The sequence below is a fragment of the Megalops cyprinoides genome, chromosome 2, assembly GCF_013368585.1.
Source record: "Megalops cyprinoides isolate fMegCyp1 chromosome 2, fMegCyp1.pri, whole genome shotgun sequence".
Classification (NCBI taxonomy): Eukaryota; Metazoa; Chordata; class Actinopteri; order Elopiformes; family Megalopidae; genus Megalops; species Megalops cyprinoides.
Genome location: NC_050584.1, coordinates 40488386 through 40511910, shown reverse-complemented (window position 1 = coordinate 40511910; position 23525 = coordinate 40488386). Strand labels below are relative to the sequence as shown.

Below are 23525 nucleotides of genomic sequence, written 5' to 3'. Positions count from 1 at the left end.
TTTGCAAAGCGATCGCGCTGTACTCCATCTCCTGTCGAGCACGTAGTGAAGAAGATTTGGTAAACTCAACTGAGAGGTGACGTCAGGAGGGTAAAGGACCCAGCAGCCTGTCTGTTTCTCCATCTCCGTGTCTGTGCAGTCTGCTCGTTTTCAACACCACAATACAGTGCGCGCATACATGCACACGCACAGTCACATATTAAGCACACGCGCGCGCGCGCGCGCGAACATACACACTGACAGCACTGCCACAGCATTCTGTAGCCGCGCTGATCTATAGCGAATCAGATACAAGCACATTCACTGCCAGTCCAGTCGTCCATGCGTGCGTTGGGTTGAGGCACCGTTCCCTCGCCGACAGACTGAAACATCTCCTGAAATCATGCTGGATTAACTACAGAGGGGCTATAGCAATCAATGGCTCGGCTTTGAAATCGTTTGGATTTTATCGGTCGGAAAGGAGGAGTGTGTGGAGGGAGAGAGAGCGAGAGGGAGCGAAAGAGTGAGCGAGAGAGAGAGAAAGAAAGAGAGCGAGCGGGAGAGAGAGGGGAGGGAGGCGAAAATAAAGATTCTTTCAGCGATGGAACTTACAATGGAAAACATTGGGAACCTACACGGCGTATCTCACTCTCATCAAACAGGCGACTTGATGAGCTCTCCTCACGGACGGCAGTCGTCGGCATCGCATCGGAACTTGGTGTCGCACGGACGGTCAGCGATGGTGTCCAGCATGGCTTCGATTTTGGAAGGGGCCGGGGAGTACCGGACAGACCATGCATTGTCCGGTCCCCTGCACCCTGCGATGACAATGTCGTGCGACTCGGGCATGAGCCTGAGCAGCACTTACACCACGCTGACCCCGCTGCAGCACCTGCCCCCCATCTCCACCGTCTCGGACAAGTTTCATCACCATCCCCACTCGCATCCGCACCACCACCCGGCACATCAGCGCCTCACCGCCGGCAACGTCAGTGGTAGCTTTACGCTTATGCGGGATGACAGAAGCCTGGCCTCTATGAGCAATCTGTACAGCCACTACCCCAAAGACATGTCCGGCATGGGGCAACCTCTGTCCCCGCTCTCGAACGGCCTTGGTACTTTGCACAACTCTCAGCAAACTCTCTCCGCCTACGGCCCCGGCGCCCATCTCTCAAACGACAAGATGCTCTCACCGGGGGGCTTCGAGTCGCATGCAGCGATGCTGTCCCGGAGCGAGGAGCACTTGGCCCGAGGTTTAGGGGGCCACGGAGCTGGCATGATGTCAACCCTAAATGGCATGCATCATCACAGCCACCCGCACTCTCAGGCTAACGGGTCCATGCTTTCTGAGCGGGAGAGACAGACCGCGGGGGGCGTTCAAGGCAGTGGGTCTGGACAGGTGGAGGAAATTAACACCAAAGAAGTGGCACAGCGAATAACAGCGGAGCTTAAGCGCTACAGCATCCCTCAGGCCATCTTCGCCCAGCGGATCTTGTGTCGTTCACAGGGTACGCTGTCTGACCTGTTGCGGAATCCTAAACCGTGGAGTAAACTCAAGTCGGGCCGAGAGACCTTTCGAAGGATGTGGAAATGGCTGCAAGAGCCAGAGTTTCAACGAATGTCAGCTCTCAGACTAGCGGGTGAGTAAGGGGAGACCTGTCCTGAACTTGCCTCCCAGAGGAAATACAGGGTCAGTGGGCGTAGAGGAACAGAGACAGGGTAACGCGTAACTGACCCAGGGACGGTTAGGAAAGATCTTTTCCGGTGTATTTGTTCCACCACCTATTCCAGGCTTCAACAGTCACATACATTTCTGCATCTTGCTTTGTCAGGAAAATACTGTATAATTGACTAATGTATCAATGCAAATTTTGTTAGTATGCCTAATGCAGTTTGTGCTGAGGGGTAGGCGAAACAAAAGAATGGCACGACGAGCTGCTTCGTCTGAAAGATAATGAAAGGAAAATACGAAATATGTGAGAAAAGCGCAAAATGTTTTATAAGTAATTCATTTATGAGAGTGCATTAACAATAGTCGCGACGCTATAAAGCTCAGACCAAGCAGAACAATTAAATATGATATAATCTCAAAAAGGCACTTCTTATCAACGGGTTTCTGTCAAAGGCGCCAGTATAAACTGTGTCTCCTTATGGCTGCGACAATCTGTGTGCGTTTTGCAATCTTCATTCTAAAGGTCATATTTGTGTTTCAAACATGTCCCCTCTTTCTCTCGTGGGCCCCAACATCTCCTATCTTCATAGCGAGGCGCAAACAAGTCGAGTCTGAGCTGCGAGGCTTTAAGAGCTGGTCAGAGGTGCATGACCTCCCGCTGATCGATGCTTCAGTTCCCAGCGTCCCTTTTTAAAGTAGCTTGCAGATCAATGATCGATTCGGATCTGAAAGGCAGTGTAACACACTACATTACCAATGTCTTTGATTTAGCTTCCCAACTACACCTGAATTTCTCCTGTTTGTATCCCTATGGCAGTAGAATCAGTATTGCTCTGGGCCTCATTTTTCCACAAGTATGTGGGTAAACCAAAGAAAAAACGGATACACATCAATTCAAAGCATATTTTATATTTCCAAATTATTTAAACATATTTGGCGTCACTCAATAATGCATTTACAAAGTCAAATTACCCCCAAATGTTGCTTTGTTTCACCGAAGTATGGACATAGCATTCACTCAATTTTAAAGGTTTTGCGAACAGCATTGATATCTGATTTGCAGTTATTATAATCATCATGCATGTTGACTCTTGTATACCATTACGAAGGTGCTGCATATAGGCCTATATATATATATATATATATATATATATATATATATATATATTTTTTTTTTTTTTTTTTTTTTTTTTTTAACAAAAAAACACTCTTCTGTCCGTTTCAACAATTGTCTTGTTTTTGTTCTACATTTTCATTTGATCATCCAATGTCTAATCAGGAAATTTGAAGAAGTAGCTCCCTCAGAAGAATTCATTACATGAAAAGATATTTCCCCAAACAATCAATTTTAACGCAGCATCTATAGATTTGTGTGCGAAAAACGGACAAATCCATACATGTTAAAGATCAACATAATTGAATATCAAACTATCCATTGAAATTGATTCACACCAGATTATAACCACAGACGGTCCAACACCGGCTAACGAATAATTCGTATTATCTTACCTTGCTTCCTGGTGTGACTTTTCAAGAAATACATCTTTAGTTATGCATGTACTGTAGTCACTCACTCACAAGACTAGAAGAGTGTTTGTGTTGGAAAAATATAATGATATTGATATATGAATGCCAGTAAAGAGGTACGTGAAGAAGTCCCAGAGCTTCAAAACTCTAAACGGAGTTCTTGAAAGTGTCGTGATTTATACGCTTATGTTTGTGATTTATACAGGAAATTAATATTGATGCGTGTTGACATTAGCAGTGGGCTACTAAAATGATACTTCAAACGATACTCTTTTGTTTTGACGTGCCATTAAAAACGAAATAATCGATAGAATTATCTGGAGATGAACACGAATATAAGACAATTAGTTAGTAGGCACTGTTTTTAAATATATATATAGTGAATATGCACGTGCAATGGGAGCAATAGTGTTTTGTGGTAACGTAGATTGTCTTCTATGAATATTGATATCACGCATTGTATTGTACAATCTGCTAAGAGCGCAACCTTCAGACTGGTAAAATACAAAAAAAACCAAAACTGATAGCCTACCTGAGATACAGTAAGGGTGGTGTCAATTATATAAAGAGAGATAAGGAAAAATTAGGAAATTAGGAAAATAAAAAGGAGTTCCAATTAAACTGGTGTTAAAATAAAACGTGTTTCATGTATTTTCTGCGATGGTCTTCCCTTCTTTGACAAAATAGCTCCGCTCGCTGTAAAACTACGTCACGCATTATTCGTATATGCCGTATTTCAGCGGACGGTTCAATTAACCAGGTATAGTGGCATATTTTAGTTCCAGTCAATGCTCTATTGAAAAGCACTTAATGGAATGTAAATTGTTCCTTTGCGCGTTTACAGGGGTTCTGGTAAATAAAGATTTAAACACTCCACAATTGTCTCTTTAAGTACCGTTGCTGTTAAACCTAATTGGGCTGCAGGCTTTTATATCCTCGACACCACAATAAAAACAACAGACCGTTGGTTCTTTTTCAGAATAAAGTAAATGACAATACCTTTTTGCATTCTTTAGCCTCTCTGCTGGATTGTCTATGTATCAATGTATGTGTGCATGGGTATGTCACAGTAAAACCATTCCTAAAATAGATCTTCGTTTTACTTTCCCATTAAGGTAATAGTAACCATTCATTTTATCAACAGCAACAACTATTCTTAATACCATTATTAGTGCTGTTGTTGCTTTTTGAACAAATAATGCGTATTTCTTAGCATTTCTAATTTTCCGAATCAGTCTGCTCTTTTAGCTGGGCTGTTTACAGAAGGCCCAGGGTCTGGTCTTTGCAAACTGCCTGCCTCTGTAGTGCGAGTGACCCCATGCTGTCAGTGGCGTCCGTGCAAAATATAGTTGGACAAATGACGAATGAATATAGTATGCATATGGTCGGGGCTGCGCTTTACTTATTGCATTTAAATGTGCTATTATCCTCGGTGCGCATGTGGGTTAGTAAAAGGGAGCTGGGGGTTGCGTTCAAAAAGGGTGGCTGACCATACTTGCTCGGCAAGCTCAATCAATACATTCAAATTACTATTCCGAATCCATCACAGTAAAAAAAAATCAATTCCTTTGCCCGCCTAGTCTAATGTATGAATGGCAGAGCTGGAATAACAGCCAAAAATTCCACAGGTAAAGTGTGTGTGTGTGTGTGTGCGCGCGTGTGTGTTACGCTGTGGGTGGAGAGTGGATTAATCACCTGTGCAGAACGAATCTATTGTTCTTGCAGATGTGACGGAATGGGCCCGTGTGGAACGGCAGGCGAGAGCTTTAGTGCTAACCGTTCTGACAGCCGTGTAAATAGAAATTTAAGAGTTCTTTGGTCGGATCGCGTGCGCTGCTTCAGTTGGTTAATGTCGCTTTAAACAAGACTATCAGGAGCGAAGTTAACACACTTGGTGTGTGGTGATTTAGGCAAGACAGAAAAATGACCATCTGTAGGTGATTTAAGATTAGATGAATGTACTAACTGATTAATGTTGACTCCAAGAGACCCCAGACAGCCTCCCGCAACTTCGAATTATACTGCTATTTAGCATCAACAAAATAACATATTAGAAATTAACAAGAATCTCCAATCATGAACAAGTATTTATTGATAGTTGTGACTGACTATTCTATGAGGGAATGACATATGGACTGAATTTAGCTAAACATGTGTGCTAGGGCCACAGCTGTAGGAGGTTTTAATCTTGGTTGAAAACAAGGCGCAACGCGATGGCGGCCATGCTGTGCAGACCGTGTGAAACTGAGAATGAGAATATGCAAGAAACGGGGAGAGTGGGGACAGTGTCCCAGGCCGTGGGGACGCTCAAGACAGGTGTGGGGCATACGGTTTAAGACAACGTAAACAGTCAACAGGACATAGGCAAAAAGACAAGCAAGCAGAGATTGCTTTTAAAGATTGCATTAACGATGAAAAACCATTCGTCTCTGCATCTGTGTTGAATTCCACACTCCATCTCAATGTATTTGGTCGGGTCAATAAAGCAGTGATCGATAAGGATAGCCAGTGCATCTATCAATTATTCCGCCTCAGCACTCTCTCCCCTAGGACTACCCCTGAGCAGAGAGAGAGAGAAGGACGGCACCAGACCGAGACACGCGCAGCCAAAAACAAATCGCGGATAAACCATAAAACCCAGAAGAAACGCCTGCTTTCCCTCAGTTTTCTCTCTCAGCTGAGATTATGTTACAGCTGTAGGAGACTGAACGGCAGATTCACTCGCAAGATGTCCTTTGAGGATTCGGTTATACAATCAGCCTGTATTAGTGTAAACATGCCTCCTCCAACGCAGTGTTTCAGACACACGCACTAAAGAACAGTGGAAGGCAATACAGACAATGCTGTTATTACCCTCTTCCCCAAGGTGTTGCATTTGCCTCGAATTTTCTATCTGTCTGTCTGTTTGTCTGTCCGCCAGTTCCCATAAAAAGGCCGCAGTAACGGTCCTACAAGAGCTCGTATCTCTTCTGATACTTGCCGCAATGTGCAATGGGAAAACCCATAGCCTACATCAGCACAAATATATGATCTACAGTCAAACGTGCGCCACTCCACCCACCAACAAATCCAGCATCACGCACACATTGTCTTTCAGTTTAGTGCGTAGCTGTTTTGCAGCATTGTAGTGCACAGGGTGTGGACTGTGCTGCTTACAGTATAACATGTATAGCAGGTGCAGGTCATCTGCAATGAATATAGATAACATTAGAGAGATACGCACATTTGCGGGTTGACTTAACAATGGCACAAATTAATAACCGCACACTCAAGTAAAAGAATGTAAATGCAGACAAAGAAGATGCAAGTGAAAACTGCAAAAAACTACCGTTCGACTTCCATTGCCTTCGGTCGTGTTCACACATATATTCATACGAATGTGTGGTAATTACTGCAGCTAATTTGCCCTGAGGGCCCCCTCTCTCCTCCTCCTCCTGGTAGAATTCTGTTCGGAAAACACTGGCACCGCGGAAGCAAATCACCCCACCCCCTCCCAATCCTATTCCCCTCTGGCCCCTTGGACCATCATGCATCGCGCAGCGCCATCCTCGTGGATTTGCTTGGCTCAGTAAAAAGGAGATCGATAGCAGCCAAACCTCGGTACCACCCCACCCCCTTCTTTCTACATCACAGCATTACAACATATTACTTCATGATAACGTTTCTAGCCCTGTTATTAAATTTTAGTGATAGTTGCCGAATCTATTGTGCGTTGTCTTTGCAACACCTGTGCGTAGTTTCATATAATAGCGACTACCTGAAATGACTAAAAGATCAACCGCCTTCTTTGGAAAAAACAAAACACAAACACACATACACATGCTGGAGGATTATCTTGTAGAGGACTTTAAAAAGCCCTTCAACCCCACTTGCATTTCTCTCTAACATGACCGCAGGTCACTGAATGCATTGTAAACATTCACCAATTGACAGTTGTTTTGATTGCTTAAATTGTAATGTATGTAATCTTGTGAATTCACAGTGGCAGAAGACTGTCCATTTTTACTGAGTAAATGTGAGTATACAGCAACAAATTGCTAATCTTAAAACACTGATAATCTTTCCTGACGTAGAACAATTGACTGAAGCTGACTCTTTTTAAAGAACATTTTAAAGATGCATACTAGTTTTAAACAGAACCATGTTGTTTTCGTATTAACTGAGGAATGTGTAGCCTACTAGAAAATCTGAAGATGCTGCTACTACTATGTGCTGCTCACTTCATGCACGTTCTGTGAGAGCATTGCTGAATCTCGCTGTCGGAGGCTGTGAAGTGCCGTAAGTGTGAACAAGGCCGCAAGGGGAGGGTGACTTGCGGAGGTCAGAGGAAGTATGTGCGAGACAGATGAGGGTGTACCGGAGCTGCACACTGTCTGTATGGTGCAATCACTGCTCCATCGCCACCTCACTGTCTGAAGTCCCACTGGCAATGCGGTGTCCTTCGCAATGAAGACAGCGAACATATTTGAGCAACTGGTTATCATCAGCCCTTGCCCAAATGGCTATTTGACATCAATGTATCTTTTATTGCTTGTTCCCAACCGAAGGCGCTGTCATTCCGAGTCGACAATAACCGTAGTTCTACGAATACAAGAACAGTCAGTCTATTCACTGTCCTTTAGGCAGTATAAGAACAGTAATGTGGGCAAAGATTGCTTTGATAATAATAATCATCGTTGTCATTATCGTCATCGCTGCTCGCCTACAGACACACTCCAGACAGTCAGACAGTTCGGGATCGGCGAGACCTGGCTTTTTCTGAGCTGAGAGGTAGAGGCAGCCCAGCGATGATCGATACCCACTTTAATAATTGATAGGCAAGAGGCGAAGACGGGGAGAGAAAGAATCGTGTGGCTGCGGTTACATTGCTCTTCAGTAAGCAGAGCTTAAAGCAAAGTGAGCGGTAAATACTGATAAACAACATTAAAATCGGCGAACTCCCAACAAGCAGTGCGACCGCTCGGCTGAAACGCAGCGGCTTCATCCTCAGGGTTCTGAAGCATGGGTCAATCATAAGCATACAAATGCACGCTGAATTCATGGGTTTCTTTCATAAAAATGAAGGTGCCGTCTCATGTTTCATGGTTATGTATGTCTATGTCAATGCAACCCATACACCGAGCTGGTATTTAAGGTTTTAAAGTAGCAGTGAGGGAATCAGAACTGTACATAGAACACAGGCACGTCTCTCGGCCTCAGTGTGTACGTGTGTGTATGTGATTGGGATATAGAGTGTCTGCGCTATACATTGTTAAGGCAGATCTGACTCGCTCTGAATCTGTATCGATTTCCATTCCCTGGTCTCTCCTTTCCATCGGTGCAGGGGGAACAACATAAAGCAGACACCCCCCTCCCGCTTTCCCCGTGTGCAACACCACCACCTTTCCCATCAGCTGCTCACCCTTTAGCACATGCAGCAGAGCAACACGCATGCCTGCATTCGCCGCACACAGACAAAGAATGCCAATGGACAATCATACTTCAGCCCTTGTCAGTTTGCCGATGATCACAGCACGGCTGTTTTGATAGTGCTTTGATTTTATGTTTTGGCCAACTGTACCAACTGGCCAACCACGCCCGCGAAATCTAATTTATGAAGAATTCTAATATTCAATAATTTTATACAAATACGAAAGTAACACTACAATATAATATGACGGAATGTATGGTAAGTTTCAGTGTATTCCGACATTTTATACATGGCAGCAGCCTGTAGCGTAACATAATTATGATTGCAAACATTCCCCCCCCCCCCCCCCCCCCCCCAAAAAAAAAAAAAATACACACACACACTCCAGATCATTAAATTAAATAAGTAGTGGGTAGAAATAATATTTATTTTTAACCCTTTCGTGTGTACGGTCACACCGGTGTGCCGTTTAGCGCATATGCTTAAACCGGTGCGATTAAAACACTAGATTGGAAAAATTCTAGCTAATTTTATCTTTGAGGAAACAGCGATTTAACGTTAAAAATATAGCAAATGCTAACTGAAAACTATGAGAAGCTTAATAACGCTAATGAAAACATGAATCATGTAACATAACAGGCGCGCTACATAGCATAAAAATAAGATACGTGCGAAGGGGTTAATAAAACATGCAGCTTGGAACATTTCAATAAGGACAAATAAAAATACATAAAAATATGCTATGACTCAAAACCGTAAGTGTTAGCCTATACACAAGGTGGGACGGTGGTATATATATAGCTATCACAATTACAAGTAATTTTAGTAATGTCGTTGAATGGTTACTTTGAAGACTACGTGAAACGGTCAATGCGCGAGAGGGCCCGCTTACAATACTACAGCAACAAAAAATCGCCTTCCTACGGCCTCCTGACAGCTTCTGGGCCAACGGTTGCACCGTCGATATTTACGCCAGTGGCGGCAGCAAAGGAATAGTAGGCCTACGCCAAAATAAACAAATGCGATATAGCCGACTGTAATGTATGTGCAACTGTTGTGGGGGAAACTCCATGTAAGAAGATCGATATAATCAACACATTTCTCCCCAAGCCATGCGCAAAGCAGCACGAGGTAGCCTGCACCAGAACGTGTGGGTAAGAGCATAGCTACATTTACCCGGATAAGTACACCTGCTTAAGTACACCTCCTGCTTCAGCATTCTGCACGTCTTTCATAGAAGAGTTCGTGCTACTCAAGGACAGTAAAGCTCTCTTACAAAAAGTTACAAGAAAATGTCTACTTCTTTTATTTTTAGGGTAAAGCATACGTGACAGAAACGTTGGCAAAGGTTATAATCAGGGACACAGATTCAAAAATTCAAAGCACTGTATGATGAAGTACAACAAATGTCGGAAAAGTGTGTTAGGTAGGCCTATACGAACTACTGTTTTGTGTACAATTACTGAAACAAAGTCAGTGCATTAACTTGTGTAGCACCTTATTGTGAGTTCTCAAATGGGAGACACTGTAATTATAAACACACCAAAAACGTCTTACTTGGTTATTTCAGAACGGTATTGCATCCTGTCTGTGCTATTTTAGATTATTAATTCATAGCTTGTTCCGCTCCTCCGCCGCCCTCTCTTCAAATCAGATCAATAGAATGAATACAGTCAAATCGCCTGGAGACTCCATGCTGGAAGCAAGATCAGCATCAACGGGTTAACTATGATTGCATCACCAGATTTCAAACGATTTAAAAAGAGTTACAGAAACCCTCGGTTGCATTATCTCTGATTGGATTACAGAGAAATGAAATCACGCATTTGTTGTATTCATCGCTGCAAACCCTCAATTAGAAACGACGGACACTAAAACAGTAAGTATACGGTTGCTCTACATGTGCGGGCAGCAGTATGAATTAATTGCCCCCACCAATCACTCATCCATCTAGTCTAGTTTTGTTAGTTCCACCCATTTTCAACAACCTCATATTTCTCTATTTGATTTAATTTAAGCCACTAACCTGTGTAAACATGGCTGCTCTCAGGCAGAAAACACGTCTGTTTCTATTATCACAAAAATTTTATAGAACGCATTCTGGTAATAAAAAGAAAGCGTAAAATGTTAGTGACAATTCACAATTAGGCCTACATTATGCGAAAAGTGGAGTTTAGATTGACATTTACGAATGCACTCCCATGTGCAACGTTGTTGCAGCCGGGCCCGACTCTCGCTTGTGGCTCGGATTGTAAATCTTGGGCCACGGGCGCTGAAATGCATACTGTCTCTCCTCCTTCGTCCTCGCCACTTATCTGACACCCCGACAGGCCATAGCTTATTAAAGGCCCGATAATGGCTTGTTTAATGTCTGATCCAAGGCGACTGCTGTAGCGCGGCTAACTTAAAAGAAGAACAAGGAAAGGATACGCTCTCTGTATTTAACAACACATGGCCTTGTAGAAACGTCTCGCTATAACATGGGTGATATAAATTCTTATATAATGCAATTGTTACTACTAAATAGTCAGTTGGCGCCTATTTCATCACACTGTATTATTTTTGTTATTATAATAGTATTAACTTGGACATAATAATTCTGATGTGATAACACGAATAAAAGTGGATGGATATTTGTCGCGTCTTGCTCTGTGGAGTTACAGAAATGTATGAATATTTATTTCATAGGTGTGGTCACTCCATTAATCAAAGATAACTTTACAATGATTTTTTGCCGAACCTGCTTATAAGACAGAATCCAGATATATCACAGAAGGAAAATTACAAGCTATGTCATTATCTGTGGTGAAGTCAATTGTGACAGGACACATTCCTGTAGACAGACATATATACAGACAACAGTAAACAAATTAAGAGACGTACTGTACACGCACGGGTAGGTTTGTAGCCTCGTTTTATTCGAACTACAGTGCGCTGTCCATAACCTAGAGTAAGCAAGCGTGACATTTTGTTCGTTTCTAAAACATGTAACATTTAACATCAACATGAAAACATGTACCACTGAAATTCATCATACATCAATTCATCAAAGTCAATGTTCAAAGAGATTAGATTAAATGCGGATTCATGTTTGACAAAACTTTTGACAAAAATAATGTCCAAAAGGTTTTAACTTATTTTATAGCAGGTTGAGAATTATACGTTTTCATAATAAAACTGATATAATAACATGAAATCAGTATGATCCTGATACAACATGAATTCAATATGAATGTGAAGATGGTCTGAAAGAAGTTGTGAATACTGAGATATCAGGTGTTCCGCCAAACCATGTTACACGGTGCACATTATTACGTTTTTTTGTCGCGGCTATATTTTCATTTACACACAAGAAGCATTTCTACAATGAGATAAGTAAAAATGTGTGTTCTCATAATTGGATAGCTCCCATACTTTGCTCTGTTTATTTGACAGAGTCTATGGACTGAAATTCGGTCGTTTTTGCTCCCTATCCTACCTGAACAATGGACGCAATTTCCAGTTTCGAAAACGTTTCTTCCGACCCATATCTTACCAATGTGATGTTCCTTTTCTCTCCTAAATTTACCACCTTCTCTGCCCGTCGAATCCAAGATCCAAGTCCCAAATGCAAAAATATAGATTTGTAGCGACTGAAATATTGGAGATGTATACATAATAAATAATAAAAAATGAGTTAATTATAATATTATATAATGTTGCGCACAGAATCATAGCAGTGTCGACCAGCAAACAAAACAAAGAAAAAAAAAGCCTGGGCACCAACTGCCCCCGTCGCAATCCCTACAACCCGAAGCAACAGCAGAGTCTAGTACTGATCGATCGGATAAAAACCACACAAACACACCTGGAGATGCAATACCAAATTCAGATTTAGGCTAGATCAGACAAAGCGAAACGCACTGACAAAATAACAAAAATGATATTTTAAAAAACGAAGTACAGACCGCAGTAAAAAAGAAAAAAAAAACGTAAAAAATGTAAAATGAGACATTTTATTAATATAAAAATAATGGTTAACTAAGGTGATATAAGCCTAATCTATTTGCGGCGCTAATACCTTTATTCGGGTGGATTTAAATAGTTACTGATTATTTTATTAAAATACACTATATTATATACATTGCATTTTGACATTTTGCAGACGCTCTTATCCAGAGTGACACAATGCATCTAATAAACTAAGTTGCACAAACAGGACACCACTAACCACACATGAATAAGCGTCTGTGGTTAACACAGATACACACAGACGAAATACAAGCACATACACAAGAGTGGAACTGTTACAGAACAAGACAATATTCCTTACCATTTATATTGTCATTAATGTAAGTATTATCATGATAAAAAAAATAAATCACCAAAAATCTCTGAAGAGAATGAAAATACCGTTTACGAAAATACTTAATCAAAATCTAAATTTCACACAATCTCAGCAATTTAGAACAAAATAAATACAATAAATTACATCTGCAGCATTTTAATATTTTTCTTCCCTTGTCTACCAAACTGAAGTTTTTCCTGAGGCAATTTTTTCATGTGCAAGATTGTCGCATTTTGGCTCCTCCCTATCCCACAGAAATACCTGGGACATTACGTCAGAGGTGCGACGCTTTTTAAGATGCATCTTCGCCGCCAACGACAAAAGTGTCTTACTGTGTCAGATTTTAGAACCCCAAAGAAAATAGTCATTTATGTATTTATGAGTTAGGTGAGTACACTCACAAAAAGCAACGATCTTTACTGATTAAAGTACTTTCAATAGAATATCTTACCTTTATCTTACCTTTAACATACAGTATATATTTTTTAAGATTATTGAATCATGACATCTCTGTCTGGAACCTTAAAAAACCTTTTGCAATACTTCTTCGAAGCACCATGCAACACATGAAATTAGCGCATTCACACCCTGTCAAAACTATTCGGAGAGGTTCAAGAAAACTTCAACTTACGTTACACATGCTTTTGTTACTGCGCTGCTTTTATTTTTAAAGCAACCGGCAAGCCAAAATGCAGAGAGAACTCTGGTCACCGTCCTTTAATTATGGGAATCTTAACCCAATGTCTTTTCGTTCATCACATGTCAATTCGTCAGATAATTATTGTAAATAATCTTGTTCCAATTAGCATACCTATAAAGCTAGTTTGGAAGCATTAAGCTCAACAGATTCCAACCACTTTACGGTAAAAACGTCAAATTCCTGAGCTCTGTGAGCTTTTAAATTTGTTTGAAGTTACAGATTTCTAATTTCTTTTCCTTTTTGTCAAGGTTTTCAGTGATAGGGTCTTCATTGAGAGCTCCAGCAGTAACCAAAGGCCATCGTCTCACGAGAACCTCTACTCCTTCTCTACAACCAGTGCTTATTTGCTATTGAGATAAAAATGTCAGTAATTCCTCAATATCTACTGGTTGTTAATAATAAACAGTTTATCAGTTTCCAATCCAGAAACGTAGCACTGTGACCGTTCACACCCTTTAAAGTCAACGGTGGTTCCACAGTCCCAAAGGAAATTGCATATTTTTACGATCTCCTCCTTTACTTTTTTTTTAAACCAACTTCTACATAATACTCAATGCAATTACAATGCCAAGTACATAAATTCAGGCATCAGTAATAATAATTTATTTTACAATATTCTTTAAACACATGTATCTATAACAACAACAACAACAACAACAACAATAATAATAATAATAAAACAATCTTGACAATAGAAGTATGTGCTGTCGTTTTTTTGGTTCCACTCGACCTGTATATTCAGCTGACAACAGCAACATTAACCACGACTACATCGACCTTTGAGACGATTAGCGGAGACTGCTTAGCTGATAAAAATTCTCGCCAACCCATAAATCACAGAGGAAAGAATAAACCAAAGTGTGATAAAACGCCAAAGAAACTGCTACGACTCCTACTGCTACAACTAGTGATATAAGTAGTAGTAAGGAAAGGGGGATGACTATTGGTATTAATTGAAGTAGTAATAAGAGAATACAGAGAAACCTGGTATTTATTCATACAGCAACGCATAAAACAGAAAAAGTCACACTGTACATGCACATCTAAGTTGTGGAACTTTGGAACCTGTTTCTTCCATGGTGCACAAGACGTCTGTGCAACATATATCAAAATTAAAGACAGTTGATTTGATTTTCCAGTCTTTCTCTGAAAGCATAAATGAATGTGAAGATGTTTGACCACACAACCGTGTGGCCATGCACGGATTTCAGAAAAACCCAACATATATATATATATATATATATATATATATATATATATATATATATATATATATATATATATATATATATATATACATATATTTTTTTTTTTTTTTTTTTTTTTCGTACTTAGGTATTGATGCTTTCTAACAACTATATTCTGCTTGTAGTCCACACAAGCAGGCTTTCTGATGATCGTGACATCTAACTGAATAGCATGATTGTTTAGTTCAACTCACGAGCCAAAGACGTAATCTTTACATATAACTTAGTATTTTCCGCTAGCTCGATACCTATCAAGTCATCCTCACCTCGTTCCTGCTAAAGTGTGTGCAAATTATACTCTGTGTGTGTGTGTGTGTGTGTGTATGTGTGCTTGCGCTTATTGTGTATTACAGAGATTACAGTTGGCTTCCTGCTCCCCAATGGCGCAACAAAATCCGCATTATTATAACCTACCAGATACGTTCAGTGCATAGTGGCAACGTGGATGTTAAAATAACAGCCCCCAACGTTTACATTAATTGCTAATTTATACCAGCCACGAAGTGTAAGTGGCGAGACGGGCTTCAGCTCGGGTGCCATGGTGGCGCCGTATGCCATGTAAACTGCCGGGTGCGCTGTAGGTGATACCTTTACATCTAACATCTAAATTTCTCGCGCTGTGAATTTCCGTCATTCTAAAGGAAGGGGGCATATTTCTGCACCAAATGTTCTTGGGAATATTGTACATACATATAGACATTCTCTTTGCGTGTTTATATTACACTTTAATATACCAGATGATGGGGGTCATACATGCATAATGCACATCTATACAGGTATATATATGCATGTCTCTACATTTCGCGTGGAACTGTGTTGTATACCATTCAGAACACCGTTGAATGAATCATTTTATCACAGTGAATAGCATATTATTAGTAAAATGTGTAACTAGTCAGTAAACAAATCAACTTGCTGCAGTACACTACGTAATTCCACATTCGAAATTCATATTCACATTCATTTTTTTTTTGCAGCTAGTGTGAAAGAATAGAGTCTGCTGTATTGTCTGTCAATTGGGGCTGCGTGTTGTAATTCTGAAAAAGAGGATTCTGCCACTCTTTGACCTCCATCACTTTCACAGTGAGAAACTTGGACACAGGCCTTCCGCCAACCGTCAAAACCTTGCAGTTGGAACACTCTTAAGTCTGAGTTGACCTGTGTGTTCGATTGGCTTGATGTAGAATACAAGAATCAGAAGCTAAATGCAACAATTCCTGACGAACGTCCAAGTTCTCCGACAGCAGAAACGAGTGGGCTGTGTGGCGACGGTCACTGAGCTACCTACAGATATCTGCACAGCTTTCGGATAGGTGTGAGCCAACGGCTCATTCAATATGGTTTGTTACGTGATGCCTGTTTAACGTAAATCTGTCTATTCAAACTGATGAGAACGTAAGTTTCAACAAGCAAACTAACCATACAGACAGACAACAGGCAGTAACAATTGTTTTATGTTGACCTACTAATTTATTTGGCACACCTATTCCAATGCACACACTTAGCCTACCTAAAGACCGTAGATGGTAGTCCTTCATTTTGGACTCAGACTGCATGTCTAAAGGCGCAATCTTTACGACTGTCTTTGGCTCAGCTTTACATCTGCACCTATTAACCTGTGGAGTAGATGGGACGGCGGATGACCTGCAGCGGCTCGGACGGTGCGGGAGAGAGTCGAGCCGCACCCAATTTAATATCACCCCCGTTCAGTACATTGATTCCAGTCAGATCGGTTGGCTGCATGGTGCGGTTGGTTATCGATCACGCCCCCTCTCATTCCTCCCACCTTTACTCGGTCACAGCACACACCCCCGGCTTCATTGCTGAGGCAGCGTTCGCACGCTCACACTGCTACCAGTCATCTAACACATTTAAGTATAAAGTCTACTGTCGGATATTCCCTGCTCCAGATGTGCTCTTTAATAATTTGGAAAATTTGACAGACTAGACGGATTTCTTTTAGGTAACCAGTTATCATGAAGTTTTGTTTAGTGAATAGAAGTAGGAATATGAATATGAATAGAAAGAGGAAATTGGGTTTTAAAATCAGCGTGAATATTCAACCTTGATTAGAAATAACTGATTTCATTCATTCCAGTTTTGATTTTCATAATGTAGCAATGTAACATATTCTGATGCTAACGCATGTCTTTCTCTTATTGTTAATCTATCTTGTTCCGGCTCTTCCGTATTAGTAGCCTATACAAACCTAAGAGTATGTTTAAAGATGATCACGGTGAATTTGAATAATTTTTTAATAAGTGGGAGTGTCAACATGCAACAATGAAGTATATTAAATTTGGTCTTCCACATTTACAAAAAAAAAAATACCGTAGCAATGCCAGTTGCTACATTCTGTTGTTGAACTGTTCGCATAAATTCCCGTAAAAAGAGCCAAGGGAGCTTTTCAGGCAAAAGACGCAGCATTATCTTTTAGTAACACATTTAAGGCAATAATACATGTCTTACGAAATATTTTTGTCCATGTTTTAATTAACACAAGAGGAAGTATTGTGTAAATTTAAATATTAATACTGTCTTTTGCTCTTCAAAAGAATAATAAGAAGAAAAGATATATTGTAAACATCATACATCTCCAACTGAAAGTAATGACGAATCATGTTGCCTTTGGACAGTGGTTAACGATCCGTCTGTGTTCATGCATCTGCTGGATTTCGTCTCAAGACATGTCTGCAGATACACTTGATTGCAACGTTGCAGTTTTATTAGTTTGTAAAACAAGTACAGCTACAGCCATTGTTGGGACCTCTTTAATACATAAAGAAAAGTGAACATAAGTACGCATACGCCTTCAATGGATTCAAAGGGTCTACTGAAGATGTGGGAATTTTACCTTCCTTTCCCCTGGAAACCTGTGATATAGTATGTTCATTTCAACATTTAAAATTTTAATGCGCAGATTTGCTAAATTCTGAACGCTACACACTGCATTGTTGACAAGTCTGTAGACTGTTTTTCCTTTCCCATCATGCATCACTCTGCACATCTCATCAGCCTTAAAAACCTTAATTGCAAACAAAGCTTCCTTTTTCACTGTTATGTACATCTCGACAGAGGATTGGCATTTGAAACTAATCAGCCTTTTAACTTTCTCTCACTCCTTTTGTATAAATAGAATAGCAGCTTGGAAGAATTCAAGAATTCAGAGATTGGAAGAAACAATCTCTGAGGTTAATGAAGAAAATTTTGTGTTCACATTGAGATTTTAGATTTGATTTTTTTTTGTTAGGCCTATTCCATTGTTTATTTTGTTATTTATTTTATATATTCCAGTTATACTTCTGACAACTGTTTTCTCTTCCTGTCTTGCTCTCTCTCTCTCTCTCTCTCTCTCTCTCTCTCTCTCTCTCTCCCCCCCCCCCCCCTCTCTTTCTCTGTCTCTCTTTCAAATGAGACCCATAATTTCCTAGTCGGATATCTGGACTGTGTATAGGTAAATACAGTATATTTATTTAAAGGTCATTTAGTTAAGTGCTCACTTGAGTTTTATTAGAAAGCAAATGTTGAAAAACCTTGAAACAAATGCCTTGAGTGAAGAGGACATGCATGATAGATTGAAGATGCATAACAAAATCATAACCTATTACATATTAACATGTTTGAATAACCCAGGACAGACTTTAAAAAGTCTGACACATGGTCTAACTATTGTAAACAAATGATTCATGGATGGATGAACAGATGCTGCTCATCAAAATCTCATAAAATCTCAGATGAATAATTTTAAAAAACAATAATTTATGTACAATACATCTTGATTTTAACTAGAGAAATTCCAGTAATTAACACAGTATGTCAGGCACAAGAATGATATGTAGAACATATCTAAATTGAATGTATTAATGTAATGGCCATTACATTTGGACTATTAATCTCAAATGTGGTATTTTTAAATCAACAGCATCCTACAGAACAATTAAAGAGTATTAAAAATACAAATAATCAATAGTTCTAAGGGTAATCACGAGTGAAGGTAGGCCTATAGCTTTAAAATGTTGTGATTTGTTTACATGCTTGAGGGGAGATGAATGGGAGAAAATCAGCTTATTAATGATGGAGGAGGCCATATGTGGCAGGTGTGCAAAATGCCTAGAAGCAGAGTCGCCGGAGGAAAACTGGCATTATGTATTAAATTATCAGTATATTAGCACCAATTCACCCTCATTACATTAAGGAACATTGAGTGGGGAAGAGTAGTCACTCCGAGATGGGGAGAACTTGGCACGGCCCCGCAGTCTGAACTGCATAAATATCACAGGGACCGGTTTAAAAGCGTGGGCCAATCGATATTGGGACTATCAATCTGTGGGCAAATAAGTAACCAGAAGACAAAAACCTCAACAACCTATAACAAAGGTTACCTTTACTATTTACTGTTATGGTTATGGCTGGTAGAGGGATGTGTACATCTCCTCCGAATACAAATTTCACTGTAGACACATGTGGAAACTTGAAAAACCAAATTATCATTACAACGTTTATTGTGACTAATTGATAGAACAGTATACAGGTGCCAGGGACTGAGGACACGGAGACGATCTCTTATGAGAATCGCTTTGGAGATCTAGCTTCAGTTTAACCTTGTAAGGTAGTTTTCACTAACCATGCCTCGTCGTATGAATGTGTAATTACTCCTTTGTACGAAAAAGATATCGGCCTGAGTAAGTATTATTGCGTACTGGCCATTTTAAATGCTGGTCATTAATACGTTTTATGATATGAAGTAATAGACTAAACCCATGTTTAAACAGTAAAATGTATTTTTCTGTATACGTGTTTTTTTTTTTTCAAATCAATAGCTAAATATTTCAGGCTTCTTGTGGAAAAGCTGGGCTTTCCGTGACAAAAATCACACTGATAAACACTTCACGAACACCAGGGTGCCCAGTCAATAATCCATACGGATTCTCAAATCATACGCACAGCACATGTGCAGATTATTATTTTTATTAGTTCACTTTTGGATCTATATTACTTTTCTTTGCCCTGTTAAGCTGTCGTACACGAGCCAAAGCACACCTGCGTATTGCATCGTACAGATGCGCCTATTATGCGCCACAAATAAGTAATATTAATTACATTAGGCTTGTATACCCTTCCCTGTTGGTAAACCAATTACAAAGATATATATATATTTGCACACTGAATGCGCGCGCGCGTGTGTATGTGTTTGTGTGTTTATACATATACTAAAACGCTTTCTTTAGTCCCTCTGCATATTTCAATCGGTTCTTCGCCGCCATGACTTCGTTTTACTTACGCCTGCGGAGTCGCATAGCAAAAGGAGGCATTATCAAAGAGTTTTAATTAGAAAAACTGAGTTTCACAGACGAGTTATTCACGGATCGATCGATCAGTATTGATTATTGAGGGCCTCGTGTTGCCTTTCATGCCATGTTTCAAAGCATATTAAAGGCAGGTTGAGAGGGGAAAGTAATAGTCAGTGAGCGATGCTGTGCTATTTATTTTACTTGAATATTTAAAGTTTAATCATTGTCTTGGTTTCTCTAGGAAAATATAATCTTAAAGCTTGGATTTGCTGGTAAAGTGGGGTATACAGATATCATAGTCATGTCGGCCTACATTCATTTAGCGCGTACCGTATTATAAAATGATTAATGGACAATCTGCATTGTTTTTATAATCGTTTCAAAATATTCCTGATTTTATGGGATTTTGTGTTATATAGTATGTTATATATTGCGTTATATATTATGGGACGATCATCTCTACAGTTTAGATTAAAATCAAAGAATCACGATGACAGTGGCTATACAAACAGTTCCATCTGCTTTTAATACAGCCACTGGGGTCAAAAGAACCACTGTTATTGCTGCTAAGTATTAATAATTACAGGAGGGGATGTGATGTCAGAGAGGCCTCTTGGCTGGCGGAAATGAAATCAAAATACATAAACGATATAATTGCAGTTGCTATTTCCCTGATTGCGTGCATGTGCATGTGTGCGAATGTGTGTGTGTGTGTGTGTGTGCTGGGCGTTCTACTGTAGCTCTAAAAGCTGCAGTAATCGATTTTCCTCTTTTCTGCGGCGCGCTCGGTTCAGTAATCAGGGCCCCCATCTCCACCGATCGATCGCTATTGATCACAAAACCCAGCGCCTGTAGCGAGAAAGCCCAGAGCACGCAGGGAAAGGCACGGGTGACATCTAGCGACGGAGAAAAGAAACCATAACTACAGCGTTTGCTTTCTCTCCAAGAAGACAAACGTGTTAGGAAAATGGAGGGGAAATATCGTGAGGAACTTGTTGATCTGAATAGCTTAAATATATGAGTGTTATAACAGCCTCAGACCAGAAATGCAGATGGAGATGTGAAATGCAGAGTATGGTCGTGATAACTTTCATTAGCACATTTTTATTTTTATCGCTATATTTATTACTAGTTTGAGTAGGTATGGGCAAAGTGGAAGTAATATCATAATTATCATCATCTCAAACTGATGACCCATGCCTAATATTCTTTTCACCTGCCTGCTAGTCTGTGTAACTTGGTATACACACATCGCGCATGCGTGTTTAATAGGTATAGGTAGTATCTATACTGTGCGTGAGCCCCAGCGGCTGTGGTGTTGATGTGAAATATGAAAATGATGGATGTGCACGCAGGGGTTTAGACGGCGGCAGTAAACAGATTTGACTGCAGCGGGAGATCGATGCGCTCCGGCCCGCTGTAATTAGACACAGCGCCACTGCCGAGCTCCAACCACTTCAGCACAATTACACATAAACTGAGACGGAGGATCTGATACCGAGAACTTTGAGTTGAAGAAGATGAAGAGGAAGAGCCGAGGGGGGTTTCAGCTAGTGAGGGAAACCCAAGTGACAGAAGTTGGCACATTAGAATGACTAATTGACTCATTCAGAAAGGGAGAATAGAGAGAGGGAGAAAGATGTATTAGAATCAGTTGAACGGCCAAGAGATTGAGGAAGACGGGAAGGTTGGAGAGCCAAAACAGAAGACAGGAAGGGCAAGCAGTGGCATTTGAACATTAAATTAAAGATCACTCTGAAACAATTAATATTTTTAATTTAAGCATTTCTGCTCTTCGCAATCCTGTGACATACTGCTCAGATTTATCTGTGGCTGCCTTACTACCGGTGAAGGGACATATCTCTGCTGGGAATCACTCTCTCAGAGGAGGTCAGTGGGGGTTATACTCCAGTTTGCTTTACAGACAGATAAAAATAACAGCTCACAGCTCCATGGCTATCCAGCTTCCCCTGTTTGAAGCAGCAGACTGAAAATCAGCTGGAGGGGATCCTGGCCACACTCCCCATACAGCAACCTCTCCTCCCCCCAGCTCCTTGCACAGAACAGGTTAATCTCTCTCTCTCTCTCTCTCTCTCTCTCTCTCTCTCTCTCGCTGTCTCTCTCTCCTCACACACACACACACACACACACACACACACACACACACACACACACACACACACACACACACACACAAGCACACACATACACACACTCAGCTTTCTGTTAGAGTCACCTGGTCTCCCAGTGCAACCCAAACAGCATTAATATTGAATCAAACAGCAGCGTCTCCAGCCACCAGAACACTGAATGCTGGAGTCTTCACCGCAGGCCTGTCTGTTCAGCCCCTTGCTGTGCTGCTCAGGGAATCCACATGAGACGAAGGTTGTTTCTAGAATAAAAAAAAGGATACATTGAAATAAAATCAAGTTTCCTACATTAGCATGTGCTCGTGGTTGACAGGGGAGGTGGGTGTTGATGCAGCATTGGCTAATGAAATCCTATTCTCTCCCTCCTTCTCCCTTTCTGTTTACACCCCTGCCTGTCTCATACCCACCCCTGCCTGTCTCATACTTCATCTGACCTCGCTGCTACTGTAATTCTCCTTCCCACCACCGTCTTTACCCTCTCCTTTGAACCCCCCCCCCCCCCGTCCCTCCCTGCCCCCACCCTCCCAGCCTGCAAGCGCAAGGAGCAGGAGCAGCACAAGGACCGCAGCATGGCACCCAAGAAGCAGCGGCTGGTGTTCACCGACCTGCAGCGCCGCACCCTCATCGCCATCTTCAAGGAGAACAAGCGGCCGTCCAAGGAGATGCAGATCACCATCTCCCAGCAACTGGGGCTGGAGCTCAATACGGTCAGCAACTTCTTCATGAACGCCCGGCGCCGCTGCGTGGACCGCTGGCACGACGAGCACAGCTCCAGCCCCGGGCAGCCCGGCACCTCCGCCACCACCTTCTCCAAAGCCTGAGGGGGCAGGGGGCGGCGGCAGGGGGCCGCCCAGAGCCCCGCACCTGTGCCATGCAAACCTCTCGGTCACTTCTAACCATGACTCCAGACGCTTCAGTGGGACTGTTAGATAAAAAACAACCAAACACATAAACAGACATGCAGTTAGGACAATCCCGTTGTTGTTTTATTTCGTGTCTAACCCCACCAGTCATTCATGATGTCTTCAGAGGCAGTGAAACACCATGAAACAACTGAAACCTTGTTGACATTCAACCCAAAAGCTTCGACTTCACCCAGCCACTCTGACCAGGCAGATAATGTTGGGCCTTTCCCAGCAGTCGAGACCTCTGCTAACCGGGGTGCAGAAGCAAGAGCGAAAGAGAGCGGCAATAAATCCTTCAGCACACAGCCTCGTAGCTT

At 41.2% G+C, this 23525-nt stretch overlaps 1 protein-coding gene across 1 annotated transcript; it reads left to right on the top strand.

The window, feature by feature from the left end:
• Window positions 1-580: 580 nt before the first annotated feature.
• onecut3a (one cut homeobox 3a) lies at window positions 581-23159 on the top strand. The gene is made up of 2 exons (XM_036522494.1): window positions 581-1619; window positions 22832-23159. Exons 1-2 carry the CDS (start codon window positions 581-583, stop codon window positions 23122-23124), a joined length of 1332 nt encoding a protein of 443 aa, XP_036378387.1. The 3' UTR covers window positions 23125-23159.
• The last annotated feature ends 366 nt before the right edge of the window (window positions 23160-23525 follow it).